The sequence below is a fragment of the Macrobrachium rosenbergii genome, chromosome 10 (genome assembly GCF_040412425.1).
Source record: "Macrobrachium rosenbergii isolate ZJJX-2024 chromosome 10, ASM4041242v1, whole genome shotgun sequence".
Taxonomy (NCBI): Eukaryota; Metazoa; Arthropoda; class Malacostraca; order Decapoda; family Palaemonidae; genus Macrobrachium; species Macrobrachium rosenbergii.
The window spans coordinates 73,194,707-73,214,706 of NC_089750.1; the positions used below are offsets into that span (position 1 = coordinate 73,194,707).

General features: G+C 34.8%; 2 protein-coding genes across 2 annotated transcripts in view; both read right to left on the minus strand.

Annotated features, from left to right (window-relative positions):
• Positions 1-20,000, minus strand: part of LOC136842389 (probable serine/threonine-protein kinase DDB_G0277165) — a 56,316-nt gene that overhangs the window by 15,880 nt on the left and 20,436 nt on the right. Inside the window, exons 2-3 of the mRNA XM_067109646.1 lie at positions 2,428-3,649; positions 242-283 (exon numbers count right to left, since the gene is read on the minus strand). Coding sequence (XP_066965747.1) covers positions 242-283; positions 2,428-3,063 — 678 coding nt within the window. The 5' untranslated portion in view covers positions 3,064-3,649. The remainder of the gene's footprint in view (positions 1-241; positions 284-2,427; positions 3,650-20,000) is intronic.
• The window catches only part of LOC136843035 (uncharacterized), a 1,638-nt gene continuing 340 nt past the window's right edge, over positions 18,703-20,000 (minus strand). Inside the window, exon 1 of the mRNA XM_067111025.1 lies at positions 18,703-20,000. This exon is cut by the window's right edge and continues 340 nt beyond it. Coding sequence (XP_066967126.1) covers positions 18,734-19,450 — 717 coding nt within the window. The 5' untranslated portion in view covers positions 19,451-20,000 and the 3' untranslated portion in view covers positions 18,703-18,733.

Consider the following 20,000-nt stretch of genomic DNA (forward strand, 5'->3'; position numbering starts at 1 on the left):
GAGAGAGAGAGAGAGAGAGAGAGAGAGAGAGAGAGAGAGAGAGAGAGAGAGAGAGGGCAAACACTGATGACTTCTGACCTGATAGACAATAAAATACAGACAAATTCGGATATAATTACAATAATATAAAAAGAGAAAATGGAGAATAAAGTGCAAACTAGTTGCGGCAAAATCAAAATCTCTCTCTCTCTCTCTCTCTCTCTCTCTCTCTCTCTCTCTCTCTCTCTCACACACCACTTACCTTCGTGACAGACAGAAGTGGCAAAACGCAAGCAGCACATACCTGAAAGAGAGAAAGAAAAAAATAAATTAAGTTCATTTGCCTTTGGATCAGGTAACACCAAAACTAAAATAAAAAAATTTCATCACGAAAAACTGTAACAGAAAGTACAAGAAAATACACAGCATTAAATACACAGCATTATACCATGTAAAATTATACAGTTTATTTTCACAGTTTTTCCTCAAAATATATTCATGTCGAAACAGACAATATTCACAGACAGGAAAAAAAATTTGTAAGAAATAAAATTGAAAACAAATGTTTTCCTCAAAATGTATTTACGTCGAAACAGACAATTTTCATAAAAAAAGTAGTAAAAAATTAGTGAATATATTTTCCTTACAATATATTCAAGTCGAAATAGACAACATTCACAGACAGAAAATAAAATTGTAAAAAATACTCGAAAAAAATTGTTTCCACAAAATGTATTCACGTCGAAACCGACAACTTTCACAAAGAAAAATTGTAAAAAAATAAAAAGTTGAAAAAAATAAATTTTTTCCTCAAAATTCATTCACGTCGAAATAGAGAATATTCACAGACAGAAAAAAATATAGCAAAAATACGCAAAAAAAATTGTTTCCTCAAAGTGTATTCGCGTCAAAACCAACAGCATTCACAAGGAAAAACTGTAAAAAAATAAAAATTTGAAAAAAATACATTTATCCTCAAAATATATTCACGTCGAAACAGAAAATTATTTACAAACAAAAACAAAATAAAGTTGAAAAAATACATTTATCCTCAAAATATATTCACGTCGAAACAAAATTATTTAAAAAAAAATATATAATAAAGTTGAAAAAATACATGTTTTTCTCAAAATATATTCACATCGAAACAAATTTTTACAAACGAAAAATTTTTTTAAAAAGTTAAACAAAATCCTGACACTGCCGCCAACATAAAATCATTTCACAGGTCCTGCCTAATAGAGCAAAGGTCAAAGGGCAGTCTGATTAAATTATGCACAAGATCTACGAGAGAAGCTGAAGAAGAGGAGAAATAGTTGACTTTACTGTGGGCGTAAGAAAAAAAAATTAATGGCAATTAAGAAAAAACGCAAGGCGAGTCAAAAATAAATAAAAAGCGAGTGGAATAATATTAACGGCGAGAAAAAACTAACGGCGAATATGAAAAAAAAAATACTGGTGAGTAAAAAAAAATTATGGTGAGTAAAAAAACTAATGGAGATAAAAAAAAAAAACTAGCGATAAGTAAAAAAATTAGCGGTGAGTAAAAAAAATACTAACGATGAGTAAAAAAAATTAACGGCGAGTAAAAAAATACTAACGATGAGTAAAAAAAATTAACGGCGAATAAAAAAATACTAACGGCGAGTAAAAAAAATTAAGGCGAGTAAAAAATACTAACGATAAGTAAAAAAAATTAACAGCGAGCAAAAAATACCAAGGATGAATAAAAAAACATTAACGGCGAGTAAAAAAATACTAGCGATGAGTAAAAAAATTAACTGCGAGTAAAAAAAAAATTAACGGTGAGTAAAAAAACTAATGGCGAGTAAAATAAACGTGTAATAAAATTAACGGCGAGTAAAAAAAACTAACAGCAATTAAAAAACAACTTTTAAAACTTATGTCACATGAAACCTGAATCTCTAGCCACAAAGAATCTAGATTTAAAAAAATAGATGCCTAATATACAATCAAATAATAATAATAATAATAATAATAATAATAATAATAATAATAATAATAATAATAATAACAGAGTCCCCACCTTCAGTAGGGTGATTGTTATAATAATAATAATAATAATAATAATAATAATAATAATAATAATAATAATAATAATAACAGAGTCCTCACCTTGAGCTGGGCGATTGCTATATAATAATAATAATAATAATAATAATAATAATAATAATAATAATAATAATAATAATAATAATAATAATGAGTCCTCACCTTGAGCAGGGCGACTGTTATATAATAATAATAATAATAAGAATAATAATAATAATAATGGAGTCCCACCTTGACGAGGGCGATCATATATATAATAATAATAATAATAATAATAATAATAATAATAATAATAATAATAATAACAATAATAATAAATAATAATAATAATAATAATAATAATAATAATAATAATAATAATAACAGAGTCCTCACCTTGAGGAGGGCGGGCAGGTTGGAAGGCTGCCTGCCGCCTTTGAAGTAGGCCTCGAAGCATTCCAGGTTAAAATTCCCGTTATTATTCAGATTATTGTTCTGCCCGACGGAGCCTCCGTAGGGCCTCAGCCTCCTGTAGGGAGGGGAGACGGACACGCCCCCTCCTCCTCCCCCTCCAGCGAGGGAGGGGGAGGAACGAGATATGGAGAAGGAGGGAGGGGAGAGGGACCTCGAGAGCGTCCTGGGGTACCTGTGGTGTCGGGGGGTCTGCGACCCCCCCAAAATACCTCTCACTCCAACCCGCCTCATCCTTTCCTCTTCGAGGTCGTCCTCGTCGTCCTCTTCCTCCTCGAGGTCGTCTACCTCTTCCTCGTCCCAGACGGAGAGGGCGCTGTTGTTATTGTTGTTGTTGTTCTCGTTAATCGTCGCAACAACATCGCTTTGGTTGTTGCTCTGGTGGCGGTTGTAGAGGGCGAATTTGTGGATGGGGGCGGGGCCCACGGGGGGTGGTAGCCCCACCCCCCCGGTGCTGGGGTTGTTGTTCCCCGGGGTCGTTGTGGGATCGTCATCCTCATCGTTGTTGTTGTTGATGATTATGTTGTTGTTCTTGGAGGCGAGGCCTCTCGTGAGAGACATTTTTTGGTGTTGTTTTACCTCATCCGTTCGTTAAGATAATTGTGAGATGATTCCGATAATTATCTCAATTCGTTTTTTCAAAGATATAATGTTAATAATTACCTTGATTCTTTATTTTAACATAATTACAATTATTATCGCAATTCGTTTTTTCAACACGATTCAATTATCTCAATTGTTTTCCTTACGATAATTCCAACAACTATCTTAATCCTTTAACATAATTCCAATTATTGTCTCAATTCGTTTTTTCAGGATGACTCGATTAACTCAGTTCTTTTTCTTAGGATAATTCAAACAATAATCTTAACTCTTTAACATAATTCCAATTATTGTCTCAATTAGTTCCTCTAAGGTAATTTCAATGATTCTCTGCTCTTTTTCTTAAGATAATTCCAATTACTATCTCAATAGGATTTTTTTTCAAGATAATTGTAATAATGACCTCAATTCGTTCTTTAAGATAATTCCAATAACTTTCAATTAATTTTTAAAGATAATTCTAATAATTGTCTCAATTATTTTTTCCCAAAGTCTTTTATTTTACTTAAAGGATCTAGTTATCAATTTCTGCTTTTAATGTACACTAAATTATTGGAAGAGATTATTAAGAATAATTAGAACAAATTATAATAATAAATATACGATATTGTAGAAAGAAACAAAAGCATTATAAAAAATTAAAATTATAAAAAATAAATTATCCAACATAATAAGCAGAAATTATTATAAAATAACAAATTATAACAAATAATAAAAGAAATTAAATATAATCGGAAGAAATTAATATAAAAATATAAATTATTATAAGTAATAAAAGAATTATATATAACTTTAAAAAATTAATATAAAAAATAGAATTATAAAAATAGAAGAATTATAATAATAAATTATAAAAAATAAAACATATTATTGAATATTAGCAAAAATTATTATAAAATAGAAGAAATCATAATAAAATACAAAGGAAATTATTAAAAACAATTAGAAGAAATTGTTAAAAACAACTAAAAGAATGAAAAATGAAAAATCACTGCAAAGAAAAAATATATTCAATATAATTAGACGACAATTCTCTCACCACAATTAAAAATATATTGTTTTCCAATACACTTAGTATTTACGTACGGCTTTCGTGTCAAAAACCCAAATTAAGCCGAAGAATGGTTTGGTATAAGTGTTAGAACGAGGACAGTTGAATAAGCAGAGCGCATGCGCGCAAAATAACGAACAAAAAGGAGAACGAAGTCCTGCTCGTGAGATTCTATTCAGGAGTGACAGCTGCGACTACCGTAAGTTGACTGACAACCAGGTACACAAATGCAATATACAGATAAACATATGCACTTTTTTTTTCTAAGATACTCGGCCATCAGACGCGCTACCCCTGACATTACAGCACAGAGAGAGAGAGAGAGAGAGAGAGTTCTAAACATGTTGCCTCAAACTTTTGCTCACTGATGAAACAAAGGGGGTCAAGTCTCTTGAATAAAGTCCTAATTTAGACTTCTGGTCTTTTAAGGGAACAGCTCTCTCTCTCTCTCTCTCTCTCTCTCTAATGAAGTCTCCTGAATAAAGTTCTAATTTAGTCTTTTGGTCCTTTTCAGTCTTTTCTCTCTCTCTTCTCTCTCATTCTCTCTCTCTCTCTCCTATAAAAAATCTCTCTATACTCAAGTCGCATATCGAAAATCGAAGATATACACAAGTTCAGTAGTGAAATATAACATGCATGCATACATAAATATAACATGCATGCATACATAATAATGTTTGCCAGTATGTATGTAATTACAGACTCGCCCAGGAATCGAGTTAAACACAAAACAGTTTTCCCTGTTAGGAAATATAAGTTGAGGCCAATACAGTATACTGTAATATATATATATAATATATATATATATATATATATATATATATATATATATATATATATATATATATATATATATATATATATATATATAATAAATATAATGTATAATATATATACATAACATATATATATATATATATATATATATATATATATATATATATATATATATATACATATATATATATATATATATATATATATATATATATAGTATATTCAAAAGCTTCAAACATACGTATATACAGTTTAATGTCTGTATTGGAGTTTGTATAGAATTGTAGCTGGAGGTTTTTCGTTCTATTCAAAATGAAATGTAAAATTCACGAATTTTACGATTGAAGTACTGAACTATAAACACAAGGTCAGAAAAATCACAAAAAATTACACACAAACTCGTACACACACACACACACACACAATTATCTATGAAACAAGCATTCACGTGTTCACTATTATTATTATTATTATTATTATTATTATTATTATTATTATTATTCACATGATGAACCTTATTCAGATGGAACATGCCCACCACAGGGGGGGGCCAATCCTAACTACTGTACAGTATACCGAGTGCGCTAGTGTTAAACAGTCTACGGATAATACACTCCAGGTTTCACTAGGCGGACCCCTTCCAAATACAGTGATATACTTCACATAAACACCACATAACTGCAAAACGACCAAATCCTGTCGTTATTTCACGATAACGACTAAAAAAACGACGATAAAAGCCCACAAACTAAATCAGCGACACACACAATGGGCGACGCTGTCGAATAATACACAAAAATAAAAATCGTAACAATAGGACAATAATACAAAGACGTTGACTTATCCATCACAGCGTCCAGTACCGGGGAGAGAGAGAGAGAGAGAGAGAGAGAGAGAGAGAGAGAGAGAGAGAGAGAGAGAGAGAGAGAGAAGGTGGGTGGAACCTGAATATTTGCGCTGGTCAAACATGCCGGCAACAGGACCGACACCCTACCTCGAGAGAGAGAGAGAGAGAGAGAGAGAGAGAGAGAGAGAGAGAGAGAGAGAGAGAGAGAGAGAGAGAGAATCTCAAGATCTGTTTCTATTCTTTGTATGACATGATGGAGAGAGAGGAAAAAAAAACATTCTTGCTATAACTATGTGTAGACAGAAAATATTCTTAAGAATTACTCCTATTATATATAAATATATATATATATATATATATATATATATATATATATATATATATATATATATATATATATATATATATATATATATATATATATATATATACACAGTATATATATATATATATATATATATATATATATATATATATATATATGAGAGAGAGAGAGAGAGAGAGAGAGAGAGAGAGAGAGAGAGAGAGAGAGAGAGAGAGAGAGAGAGAGAGAGAGAACATAGGATAACTGTTTCTATTGTGTTACGAAGCTTGAGACAGATGCAAGATTCTTAGAACTGCTACTTCTATTACTTAATTTATCTTTCAGAGAGAGAGAGAGAGAGAGAGAGAGAGAGAGAGAGAGAGAGAGAGAGAGAGAGAGAGAGAGAGGACAATGCCAGCATCCTTCTACCTCCCGACCATTTCACCTAATGGAGGAAAACAAGACACATGGGACTAGAACGAAGAAGAAGACGAAGAAGAAGAAGAAGAGGAGGAGGAGGAGGAGGAGGAGGAGGAGGAGCCCTGACAAAGAAAAGGAGGCAGGGGGGGAGAGAGAGAGAAAGAGAGAGGGAAGAAGAAGAAGAAGAAGAAGAAGAAGAAGAAGAAGAAGAAGAAGAAGAAGAAGAAGAAGTGGAGGAGGAGGAGGAGGAGGAGACCTAGAGAGAGAGAGAGAGAGAGAGAGAGAGATAGATGACGGCCAGGGGGTAAAAAGAGATGCCAGCGACATTTAACAACAAAGACAATGAAGCGGTCCTCTTTGATGTTTCCATATTACAGCAACAACAGCAACAGCAACAGGAGCAAGAGGAACAGCATCAGCAACAACAGCAGCTGTTACTAGCAACAGCAAGTCGGGGCTTAATTGCAAAACGCGTCGGAGGAAGAAGTCCCATTAAGAAATGCAGCCTCCGATCTCTCTCTCTCTCTCTCTCTCTCTCTCTCTCCACACTAAACTGTAAATTCGTGCTAAAATATACGTGCTTGCGCGCACGCGCGTGCTCCCGTGAACGTGCGCACGAACTTCCGTAGATATAATTTTGCAATGTTGATGAATATTGAATTGAGTGAGATTGTCTCTTCACACTGGACATTTTCTGTTAGTGTTCAACTCAAACACTGCCTGATACTGTTCGCTTAAAAACATTCCGGTTAATACTGATCTTTAACATTTCTTGATAATATTCATATTTAACAACCCTTGTTAATATTCATATTTAACAGCCCCTGTTAATATTCACATTCAACAGCCCCTGTTAATATTCACATTTAACAGCCCTGTTAATATTCAAATGTAACACATCCTGTTAATATTCACATTTAACAGCCCCTGTTAATATTCAAATGCAACACACCCTGTTAATATTCACATTTAACATCCCTATTAATATTCACATTTAACAGCCCCTGTTAATATTCACATTTAACAGTCCTTGTTAATAGTCACTCTTAACAGCCCCTGTTAATATTCACAATTAACAGCCCCTGTTAATATTTACATTTAACAACGCCTGTTAATATTCATATTCAACAACCCTTATTAATATCTACATTCAACAACCCCTGTTAATATTTACATTTAAAAACCTACTGTTAATATTCATATTTAACAACCCCTGTTAATTTTCATATTTAACAACCCCGGTTAATATTCACACTTAACATCCCGTTAATATTCACACTGAACAACAGCTGTTAATATTCACATTTAACAACCCCTGTTAATAATCACACTCAACATTCGCTGTTAATATACACCTTCGAATTTTCTTGTTAATATTCACTTCTTACATTCCACGTAAACATGGATCTTTTCACATTTCCCGTAAATATTCAACAGTAAAATTCCTAATTAACATTCGTCTGGAACACTTCACATCAAAATTAACAAAAGAATATTTCCTGTAAACATTTATCTTCCAGAATATTTCCAGTTAAAATATTCACCTGGAACATTTTCCAGTTAATATTCAACTTTTCACCTATAATATTTCTAATTAACATTCATCAGGAACATTTCACGTCAACATTCACAAAGAATATTCCATGGAAACATTCATCTTCCAGAATATTTCCAGTTAAAATATTCACCTGGAACATTTTCCCGTTAATGTTCAAATATTCAACTATAAGATTTCTAATTAACATCCATTTCGAACATTTCATATTAACATTAACCAACTATACTTCCTGTAAACATTTACCTTGAACATTTCCAGTTAAAATATTAACCTGGAACATTTCCAGTGAATATTCAACTAAAAAATTCCTAATTAACATTCATCTCGAACATTTCATATTAACATTAACATCTTCCAGAATGTTTCCAGTTAAAATATTCACCTGGAAAATTTTCAACTTAATATTCAACTATAATATTCCTAATTAACATTTATCTCGAACATTTCATATTAACATTAACAAAGAATATTTCCCGGAAACATTCATCTTCCAGAATATTTCCAGTTAAAACATTAACCTGAGAGAGAGAGAGAGAGAGAGAGAGAGAGAGAGAGAGAGAGAGAGAGAGAGAGACGTCCCAGTACATACAAACACACACTTCTCCCAGCAATCCTAAGGCTACATAATTAGCATAAAACTATCACAGAATCCTGCGCATGCGAAGATCCCACCACCCGCCCGGAAACGCCGCATTAAAATCTCTTCGAAAAGGATCAGCAGCAGAATCCTAAACACTCGAAACCTAATTAGGGCATCTAAATCCGCTATTCCAAGAACGCGGATTCCGAATGAAAAAAAAAAAAAAAATATTCATTAATAATGACATTCCTCATTACCATACTAGATACGGTCAGCTTGGAGCTCGCATTTTGTCGCTTTATCAACACGGGTTGTTCAGTGCTACCCCGATCGCCTTGAGGTGATCTCTCTCTCTCTCTCTCTCTCTCTCTCTCTCTCTCTCTCTCTCTCTCTCTCTCTATATATATATATATATATATATATATATATATATATATATATATATATATATATATATATATAATATAATGTATATATATGTATATAAATACATATATGTATACATATGATATATAAATATATATATAATGTACATACATATGTATATATGTGTATATATATACATATATATATACATTAACTTTATCACATACACAATTGTTCTGTGCATTAGTAGAATTACTAAAAGGACCTCACTCAAACTGGATGGTTTTCTGAATAAATACTCCATTAGATACCACCCAGTTTGAATGAGGTCCTTTAGTAAAATATATATACACACATGTATATGTATATATATATTACATATAAATTATATATATAAAATATAAAATATATATTATATAAATATATATATATATATATATATATATATATATATATATATATATATATATATATATATATATATATATATATATATAATTCTCCAATTACAGACGGCAACAACAAAACCAAATATTTCCCTAATTTCACAATCTAATAAAAAAATAAAAGGTAACAATGACATATCTTCGGGCCTGAATAACCTTGACGTCCGCATGAGCCGTTATTAATAACCAATATTATCACTTGCCATAACAATGACGGAATCTGCATTGCAGTCGTGCTGACAGAGAGAGAGAGAGAGAGAGAGAGAGAGAGAGAGAGAGAGAGAGAGAGAGAGAGAGAGAGAGAGCATAATCGCAGAGTCACAGCTCATCACCTATCCATATTAATTAGGTTCTACCTTATGACATGAGCCAGTTACACTGAATTCATCCAGGCTTCAAATAGGAACTGTAATGAATAAATATCAACGACATTTCTCTCTCTCTCTCTCTCTCTCTCTCTAAGCATACACAAAGTATTCATACATAAAGTTTGCCTTTGGGAAACCAAAAATATAAATTCAATAGAACGTTACAAGTAGTTTTACTTCGCATATTCTATATACTTGTGAGCGCGCATGCGCACACACACAACCCGACACAGCTTGCAGCGACTGGTAAAAGCTCGCCATTTTTAAATTATATTTCACAAAACCCTATTCCTTAAATTAACCAAAAAAAATAAATAACTCGTAATTAAAAAAATTAAACCCCTGTCTCTTAATTAATTACTTAAGAGTAGAACAGAATAGAATATGATTACAACAGAGTAGAATATAGGATTTAGGCCAAAGGCCAAACGCTGGAACCTATGAAAGAAAAACTGACCGTGAAAAGGTCTGAAAGGCGTAACAGGAGGAAAACCTCGCAGCTGCACTATAAAGCAATTGTCAGGAGAGGATTGAGGAAGGTAAGATGGAAAGAGAGATTATGAACGAAGGTACAGTAAAAGAAATGGAATGGGCTGCAGCTAAAGGCCGAAGGGACGCCGCGAAGAACCTTAAGTAATGCCTGAGGTGATTACTTATTTAGGTGTCCACAGACATCTCCGAGTTGCTCTTGTGGGTGACTTCAGATAAAATATTAGGCGATGAAGGCATAACTTGACAAGAGACAGCGGCGGGATTCAAACGAGAGAGAGAGAGAGAGAGAGAGAGAGAGAGAGAGAGAGAGAGAGAGAGAGAGCAGGAGCTGGGTCTAGTCACCAGCGTCACCTACAGTATAACAGGAGACTACACGGCCCAAGAGTCGTTGACGAAATTTATAGCACGGCTCAAAGACGCACAAATGCACGATCCACAGTCGTGCAGGGTAATTCCAACCCAGAAGTGTTTGTCTGAGAAATAATTTCGCGGGGAAGAAGGGGGATATTCGCCCCTAATGAGTTGGGACGTACGGTCGAAAATGCATCGTCACGACGGAAGACTAATGGAACTGGGAGAGAGAGAGAGAGAGAGAGAGAGAGAGAGAGAGAGAGAGAGAGAGAGAGAGATTTGGAGGGCACGACAGGATGGGTCTACATCACGTCCTCGACCGAAAAAAAAAAAAAAATAAAAGACTGCAAAGAGAGAGAAGAGAGAGAGAGAGAGAGAGAGAGAGAGAGAGAGAGAGAGAGAGAGAGAGATTTGGAGGGCAGGACAGGATAGGATGGGTTTAAATCACGTTCACAAAAAAAAAAATTAATGAAAGACCATGCAGGAGAGAGAGAGAGAGAGAGAGAGAGAGAGAGAGAGAGAGAGAGAGAGAGAGAGAGAGAGATTTGGAGGGCAGGACAGGATGGGTCTCAATTATACCCACGACGAAAAAAAAATGAAAGATAAAAGAAAAAGTTTTCGTAAAGGACATCCAAATGGACATTATGAATTATATATATCTCCTTCATACTTGTCTATTTAAAGGCATCTTCCTCTTAACAAGAAATTATTATTATTATTATTATTATTATTATTATTCAGTACAAGACACCTATTCATATAGAACAAGCCCACCAAAGGGGGACATTGACTTGAAATTAAATTCAAGCTTCCAAAGAATATCATGGTGTTCATTAGGAAGAAGTAATTTCCAAAGAATATTATGGTGATCATTAGGAAGAAGTAAGAGGAAGTACATGGAATACAGGAAATCTGAGAATCAAAACCTAAAATCAGTTTAAAATCTAAAAAAAAAAAAAAAAAAATATTTCATAAAACTACATAAAAAGGTTGTTTTAGTGATTCACTGGAGTCCCCCCCTCAACCCACCCGGAGTGCAAATCCCTGAGATGTATGCTAGTATTGCACCAGCCCCGGTGTTTTTGCCATGCCCCTAAGTTAGGTTAGGTTAAGGTTAGGTTAAAGCTACTAACCCTAGAAGAATTTGGGTGTGGGAAACATAAGGAGATTATTTTCAAGAAAATCCTATGGTTAGTTTTTAAGATATGGCGTTCCGCTTTTTTTCAGGGAAAGGTCCCGGTACTCGGTTACATCTCGGGAAAATGCACCGGAGGGTCTCATTTCCGCCCAACCCCCCTCCTTTAACAAAGAATATGTCGCAACAGCAAGTATAAGACCTCATTCATTCTCCTGTGTTGCCCAAAGAAATGCTCTTCACAGTCTCAACAACAGAGCCTGTGATGCTACGTTTAATCATTTCGCTCACTGCCTCACTGATTCTGTCAGTTCCAATTTTAATCTATTTTTTTTTTCATCAATTTCTTTTAACTTTTTAACAATATTCGGCAATGTTACTCACACACAGGCAAATTTTTATTGTCCCCTATGTGAGGTTCATTATCAAGTAATAAATGTACCTTTTCTCATTATAGTAACTAATGTAACTGCTCTCTCTCTCTCTCTCTCTCTCTCTCAGTGATGCCAGATAACTTGCAGCTCACTTCTCCCTTTCTCTTAGTAACGCCAGATGACTCTCTCTCTCTCTCTCTCTCTCTCTCTCTCTCTCTCTCTCTCTCTCTCTCTCTCAGTGATGCCAGATAACTTGCAGCTCACTTCTCCCTTTCTCTTAGTAACGCCAGATAACATTCTCTCTCTCTCTCTCTCTCTCTCTCTCTCTCTCTCTCTCTCTCTCCCCTTCTGTCATCATTTGCTCCTTTTTTTTTCGTTAAGAACATCACATCACTCTCCCTTCCAATTTCCAGCCCACCAAGTCTGATAATAGTGAATCCATCATACTGTATGAAGAGAGAGAGAGAGAGAGAGAGAGAGAGAGAGAGAGAGAGAGAGAGAGAGAGAGAGAAAAGCTACAGTCACCATACCAAATGCATAACATTATTATTATTATTATTATTATTATTATTATTATTATTATTATTATTATTATTATTATTATTGCTTGCAAAAACATAAACTGGACAACCGGTTGTTATTTATATATATATAATATATATATATATATATATATATATATATATATATATAGAGAGAGAGAGAGAGAGAGAGAGAGAGAGAGAGAGAGAGAGAGAGAGACCTTACCTTACCTTACAGACCTTACAATTCGTTCAGGTTGCCCCAGGTCCCTCAGTGTGAGGCGCCTTTGATGTCTACCAGAGTTGCTAACGCATCTTCCGGTATATTTTGCATCTTCCAGTCTTGGATGGTCTGGGATGCATCTTAGATATTTGTCGAGCTTATTCTTAAACACATCTACGCTCACTCCTGTTATGTTCCTCAGATGAGCTGGTAGCGCATTGAATAGACGCTGCATTATCGATGCTGGTGCGTGGTGGATTAATGTCCTGTGTGCTTTCCTTAATTTTCCTGGTATAGTTTTTGGCACTATTAATCTACCTCTGCTTGCTCTTTTGATAATTTTAGTTCCATGATATTTTCGGTAATTCCTTCTATCTGTTTCCATGCTTGAATTACCATGTATCGTTCTCTTCTCCTTTCAAGACTATATAAATTTAAGAATTGTAGTCTTTCCCAGTAGTCAAGGTCCTAACTTCTTCTATTCTAGCTGTAAATGACCTTTGTACACTCTCTATTTGTGCAATATCCTTTTGGTAGTGTGGGTACCATATTATATTGCAATATTCAAGTGGACTACGAACGTACGTTTTATAAAGCATAATCATGTGTTCAGCTTTTCTTGTTTTGAAGTGCCGGAACAACATTCCCATTTTTGCTTTGCATTTTGCCAATAGAATTGCTATTTGATCATTGCATAACATATTCCTATTCAACATCACACCAAGGTCTTTAACTGCTTCCTTGTTTGTGATTGTCTCATTATTAGGTCCTTTATATGCATATAGCATTCCTACTTTATCACCATAGTTCATTGATTCAAATTTATCAGAGTTAAATACCATCCTATTTATCTCTGCCCATTTATATATTTTATTTAGGTCTCTTTGTATGCGAGTTCCTATCTTCATCACAAGCAATTTCTCTACTTATTCTTGTGTCATCTGCAAAACTTCTTACTACTGAGTCCTTAACATTACTGTCTATGTCTGCAATCATAATCACAAACAGCAATGCAGCTAGCACCGTACCCTGTGGTACACGGATATTACCGTAGCTTCATCCGATTTCTCATCGTTTGCAATCACTATCTGTTTTCTGTTTTGCAAAAATTCTTTATCCATCTTCCTACTTTGTCAACAATGTTATGTTTTCTAATTTTTTCGCTAATATATTATGATCTACCTTGTCAAAAGCTTTTTGCAAAGTCTAGGTAAACCACATCTGTATCTTTTTCATTTATCATATTTTTATATATGCTTTCATGGTGGACTAACAGTTGGGTTTGTGTACTTTTTCGGGTACAAAACCATGTTGTCCTATATTGAACAATCTATTTTTCATTAAATGTTTCATTATATTTTTTTTATTACCCTTTCATATACTTTCATAATATGAGATGTCAGACTCACAGGCCTATAATTACTTGCCTCTAGTCTTGAACCACTTTTGAAAGTAGGAGTAATATATGCTAATTTATGCTCATCATAAATCTTGCCTGTATCTATACTTTGTCTTAATAATATTGCTAGCGGCTTTGCGATTGAATGAACCACTTTCTTTAACAATATGACAGGTACTCCATCTGGTCCTGCTGCTGATCCATTTTAATTTCATTAATAGCCTGCACAATATCGGCTTCTGTAATATCTATATCTGATAAGTATTCAGTATTTTCATCTCTTATTTCTGTATCATTATCTTCATTTTCAATTCTAGGTGTAAATTCACTCTTATATCTTTCTGCTAATATGTTACATATTTCCTTTTTTTCATTCGTTAATCACCCTTCAATTCTTAGAGGGCCTATTTCTACTCTTATTTTATTCATCTTTTTTGCATATGAATAAAAAATTTTAGGGTTTTGCTTGATATTTTGTAGAGTAATTTCTTCTAGGTTCCCTTTTTCATTTTCTTTTGATTGTATAATCTTTTGTTCTGCATTTTCTATCTTACTTTTTAGTTCCATCACTTTCCATGCATTCTTTTCTTTTGCAAGAGCTTTTTCCACTTTCTAATTTTCTGGAACAATATCCTTCTGTCTCTTGGAATTCGTGACTGATGATTACTTTTTTTCTTGGTATATATTTTCCACTATTTCCTCTAATATTTTATATAATATATCGGTATTTACCTGTATATCATCACTTACAAATATATTTTCCCATTCTTTGTTTAATTCTTCATTTATTTTTGACCAATTTATATTCTTACTATAGAAATTGTATTTTCCATATCCTTCCCATTTTTTTTTTTCTTGCTTTTCTCTGTTTTTTCATATGTTCTGGAACGGACTGTTAGTTCTATGGCATTATGGTCCGAAATACTCGTGTTATATACTATTATTTCTTTAACATAGTTCACCTCGTTCACAAATACTAGATCTAAAATATTATCCTTTCTTGATGGTAGGTGATTTATTTGCTGAATGTTATGTTCTAGTAGCATATCTAATAGCTTTTCAAATTGCCTCTTATCTTCTGCACTACTATTGCTCTCTTTTTATATGTATAAATACAACCACAGTCTCCTATTCGTTCTTTCCATTCTACAAAAGGAAAGTTAAAGTCTCCAGTTAGGAGTATAGTCCAATCCTTGTGATTTCTACATATTTCATCCAATTTTTCAATTATTATGTCAAACTCTTTAGTATTAGGGGGTCTATATATTACAATGTTCACTAATTTTTCATATTCAAATTCTACCGCTATTAATTCACATTCTGTGTTACTATATTTCTCACAGATTTTTCCTTGATTGGCATCTCTCCCATATATCGCGGTTCCCCCTTGATTTCTATTTTTCTATCTGATCTATAAGTTTGGAAACCCTTTATCTGGTCATCATTACCAGTCTCTTGGGAATACCAGGTTTCACTTATATTCAATATTTCTATTTTTTCATTTTGGGTTAGTTCTTCTAAGAACTCTATCTTTCTTTTTGAGTTACTCGAAACTAAACCCTGCGCGTTCATCACTATGATGGTTTGCGTATTATCTCCATAATCTAATATGGGTAATAATAAGGATTTTCCCATGTCTCTTTCCTGTTCTGATATGTTGATCTTTTTCATTTCCAGAAATTCGTACATTAAAAATCCAACTTTTCCATTATACTTGTTCTTCCAGCTTCATATTTATTCACTTTGTGCATAAACCTGCACTTATCTCCATATCTGCACCATCCTTAGCATCATAGATACATTGCTTGTTCCTTGTGCTATATCTAGGTGCTGATGGCTCATATCGTGGTGCTGACATTTCATAATGTGTTGTTGGCTTGTTTTTTGCCTTCATCACATGATCTTTGTTCTTTTCTTTATTTGTTTCATTTTTACCTTGATTTTTTATATGTATTTGATTTTGATTTTGGTTTTTCATGGCTACAGGATGCATGTACCTACATTTCTTATTAAACCTACATCCATTTCCTTCTTTCCATTTTCTACATATTTTTGGATGTAGATCGCTGCATTCCTCTTCATAGCCATCTAGATATGCACATTTGCCATATATCTCATAATTGTGACATATCTTGGGATGTTTGTAATAACACCTTTCACCAAACCTGCAATTCCCTCTTTTCAAAAGGGTGCATACTGTGTCTTTCTTTTCTTTTTTTTTTTCTTGTTCTTTCCATCAGTATGAAGATCCGGGTACAACCTCTTTGGGATTTTATTTTGATTTATCATGTCATAATTTATTTCTTCATAAGTATGTTGCTGTATTGCCTCATATGTAGAATCTATGAGTTTCTCTGCATCCATACTATTATCCTGTTCTTTGTTTTCATTAATCTTTTCCCTCTCTTCAGTCTAATCAAATAGATTAAGATTTATTTACTTATACCATTTTAAAATCATATTCAGTGTGATATATTTCACAACTGACAATTTTAGAAATTTCTACTTTATTCCAAAAAATATCCTTTACTCACATTTACCATAACTACATATTCTATCCAGCCAAATCTTGGATAAAAACATCCTCAGCTATAATTGCCAGCTGACTGCAGCTCAAATATGTGAGCCAATATTTGATGTAAGATCCAAGTTGACTCAGGGATGAACCTTACTACTTAGGGCATCTTGAACATTTACGGTGAGAAATAAAAAGAAGTCGAACATTCCTAGAAGTACAAATAACAATGAATAAATAAGAGATTCTACACTGGGATATTTATAAAAAAAAATCAACATATGATCTGCCATATGTATATTTTTAATATCCGAAGCCATACTTTATAATTTAAGAGGTACACTTTCTCTTCAATATAGCTTAAGACAGTGGTTCTTAACATGGGGGGGGTGGCCCCCTAGGGAGCGTCAGGAATTTCCAGGGGAGGCGCGAGCCATAGGGAAAAGTAAAAAATTCTCTAATTATGTTCATTATTCTCTTACCAGGAGTGAGAAACTAATATTCAGAAGTTTATGAAAAATAAGCAAAGGTATCGCCTTATGACGTTAGTTTCCTATAGTCTACTACTCTGGTTAGACTCTTTGGGCTCTCCATGTTTTGTACGTATTTACCTCCCTCCCTATCCTCGAAACCCCTTCTCTTTCTCTCTTTTTTAAAATTTTCCTTTAAATCTGGGAGGGAATTTTACTCATAGACGCAAGATGGGGGGTGGAGGAAGGACCAACTCTTAGAGGGGCGTGGTAATAAAAAGTTTAAGAACCAATGGTTTAAGGGAATCCGATCATGTAATTTGTCAGTCCTGAATGTCTAGATTAATGATCTATTGAAATCAGTGAGGTGAATTAAATTGCAGTACCTTTCTTTGACATTTATATAAAATATATATTGCATCGAATGCTTTTTAACAAAGTTTCCCATCAACGTTGCAGAACACAGGCTTTTTTTAAAAAAAAAACGTTTCCCACCAACGCTGCAGAACCCAGGCTTTTTTTTTATAGAAAACATCTCCAATAAATGTTGCACAAGATATTTTTTTTACTTTTCCCATAAACGTTGTATAACACAGGCTTTTTAAACGTTTCCCTTATAAGTTTTATATAAAAAAAAAAAGTTTTCTTAACATCGTTTCCCATAAACGTTGAAAAACCCAGGCTTTTTTTATAGAAAAAAATCACCCATAAATATTGCGTTCCATAAAAAAAGGCTTTTTTAATAACGTTTCCCTCAAACGTTTCATAACAGGCTTATTCCTTTAAAAAAACTAGGAAAGATGAAAAGATGAAAAAAAAAAAAAAGCAAATACGACCACGCTCATCATATACGTGATTCTCAAAACGAGAGAGAGAGAGAGAGAGAGAGAGAGAGAGAGAGAGAGAGAGAGAGAGAGAGAAAACCAAAACCAGACCATAATTCTAAATGACAGATTCCAAAGGAAAAAAAATTAAGCCTCCGTACCAAATCCATATATGCCATGAAAACAAAAGATGCCCCCCCACAGACAAAAGACAAGAGAGAGAGAGAGAGAGAGAGAGAGAGAGAGAGAGAGGTCTCAAAGGTAACGCAATTATATGCACTGACACACACCCACACACAGACACATAAGGAACATAAAAGTTTCTTTGTTATCAATGGGCGAGGGGAACTGAGGAGGGGAGGGGAGGGGGTCGCGGACAATAGGGGTTAAGTCAGGGGTGAGGAGAGACGGAGGGGGTGGGTGGGGGAAGTGGATGAAGGAGGCAGGGACAAAGATCAAGGGAAGGGGAGAATAATGGAGGGTGGGGGAATTGGAAGGGTAGGGGAATGTGTGAGAGAAAGGGGAGGGGGGGAAGACAAGACAAAACAGAAAGCAAAGTAAAAAGGATGAGGGGATGGGGGGGGGGTCAGGTTAACAGGTGGAGGCATCAAGTTGAAGCATGGGTAGTGGGAGTATGAGTGGAAGGCGGAGTAGGAGTAGGAGAGGTAGGAGTGGTCGTAGTAGTAGCAGTAGTAGGAGAGGTAGTAGGTCTGGTAGTAGGAGTAGGAGAGACAGTAGGAGTAGAGATAGTAGGAATAGGAGGAGTAGGAGACGTGGTAGGAGTAGGAGAGGTGGTAGGAGTAGAGATTGTAGGAATAGGAGACGTGGTAGGAGTAGGAGAGGCAGTAGGAGTAGAGATAGTAGGAGTAGGAGAGGTGGTAGGAGTAGGAGAGGTGGCAGGAGTAGGAGAGGTGGTAGGAGTAGGAGAGGTAGTAGGACTCGGAGGAGTAAGAGAAGTGGTAGGAGTAGGAGAGGTAGTAGGAGTAGGAGAGGTAGTAGGACTGGTGGGAGGAATATGAGTAGGAGTGGTGGTAGGAGTAGGAGAGGTAATGGAAGTTGGAATCGTAGTAGGAGGAGTAGGAATTACAGTAATAGTAATAGGAAAGGCACTGGGAGGAGTAGGAGTGGTGGGAGAGGTCGTAGTAGGAGGAGTAAGAGTGATAGAAGAGTAGGAGCAGTAGTAGGTGTAGGAGTAAGCGTGGTAGAAGTAGAAGTACAAGTAGAAGTATGAGTAGGAGTAGGAGTAGGAATAGGAGTAAGAGTAGGAGTAGGAGTAGGAGAAGACCTCCTCACAACCCAAGTCCTCCAACAAAGCCGGAGCCATGGACGAAACGGCCGGAAGTCCTTTTTTATGCAAATGAGCGAATGATTTCCGAAGCGGAAGGCAGAGAGACAGAGAGACAGAGATCAATACCTAACAACGATATACCTCTCTGCTTCCTCTTATCCTATTCTGCCCCAGGCTATGGAACCCTCCCCTCGCTTCTGTTTTTCCATGCCATTACATGACCTTCCCTAAATTAAGACTTTTTTTTGGGGGGCCCGGGGTCAAGACCACAGATTATGCATTGAATTATGGGTGAAGATCGTAGTACATCTTATTAATAAGAAATTCGTTGGATCTTGTTATTTATCAAAATTGCTTTTTAAAAAACATGCATTTTTTTAATTCGACCTTAATTCTTTTTTTTTTTTTACACGGTGGTGGCCTGGCCTGTATAGCTGCCAGACGCACGATTACAGCTAACTTTAACCTTCAATAAAATAAAAACTACTGAGGCTAGAGGGCTGCAATTTGGTATGTTTGATGATTGGAGGGTGGATGATCAACATACCAATTTGCAGCCCTCTAGCCTCAGTAGTTTTTCAGATCT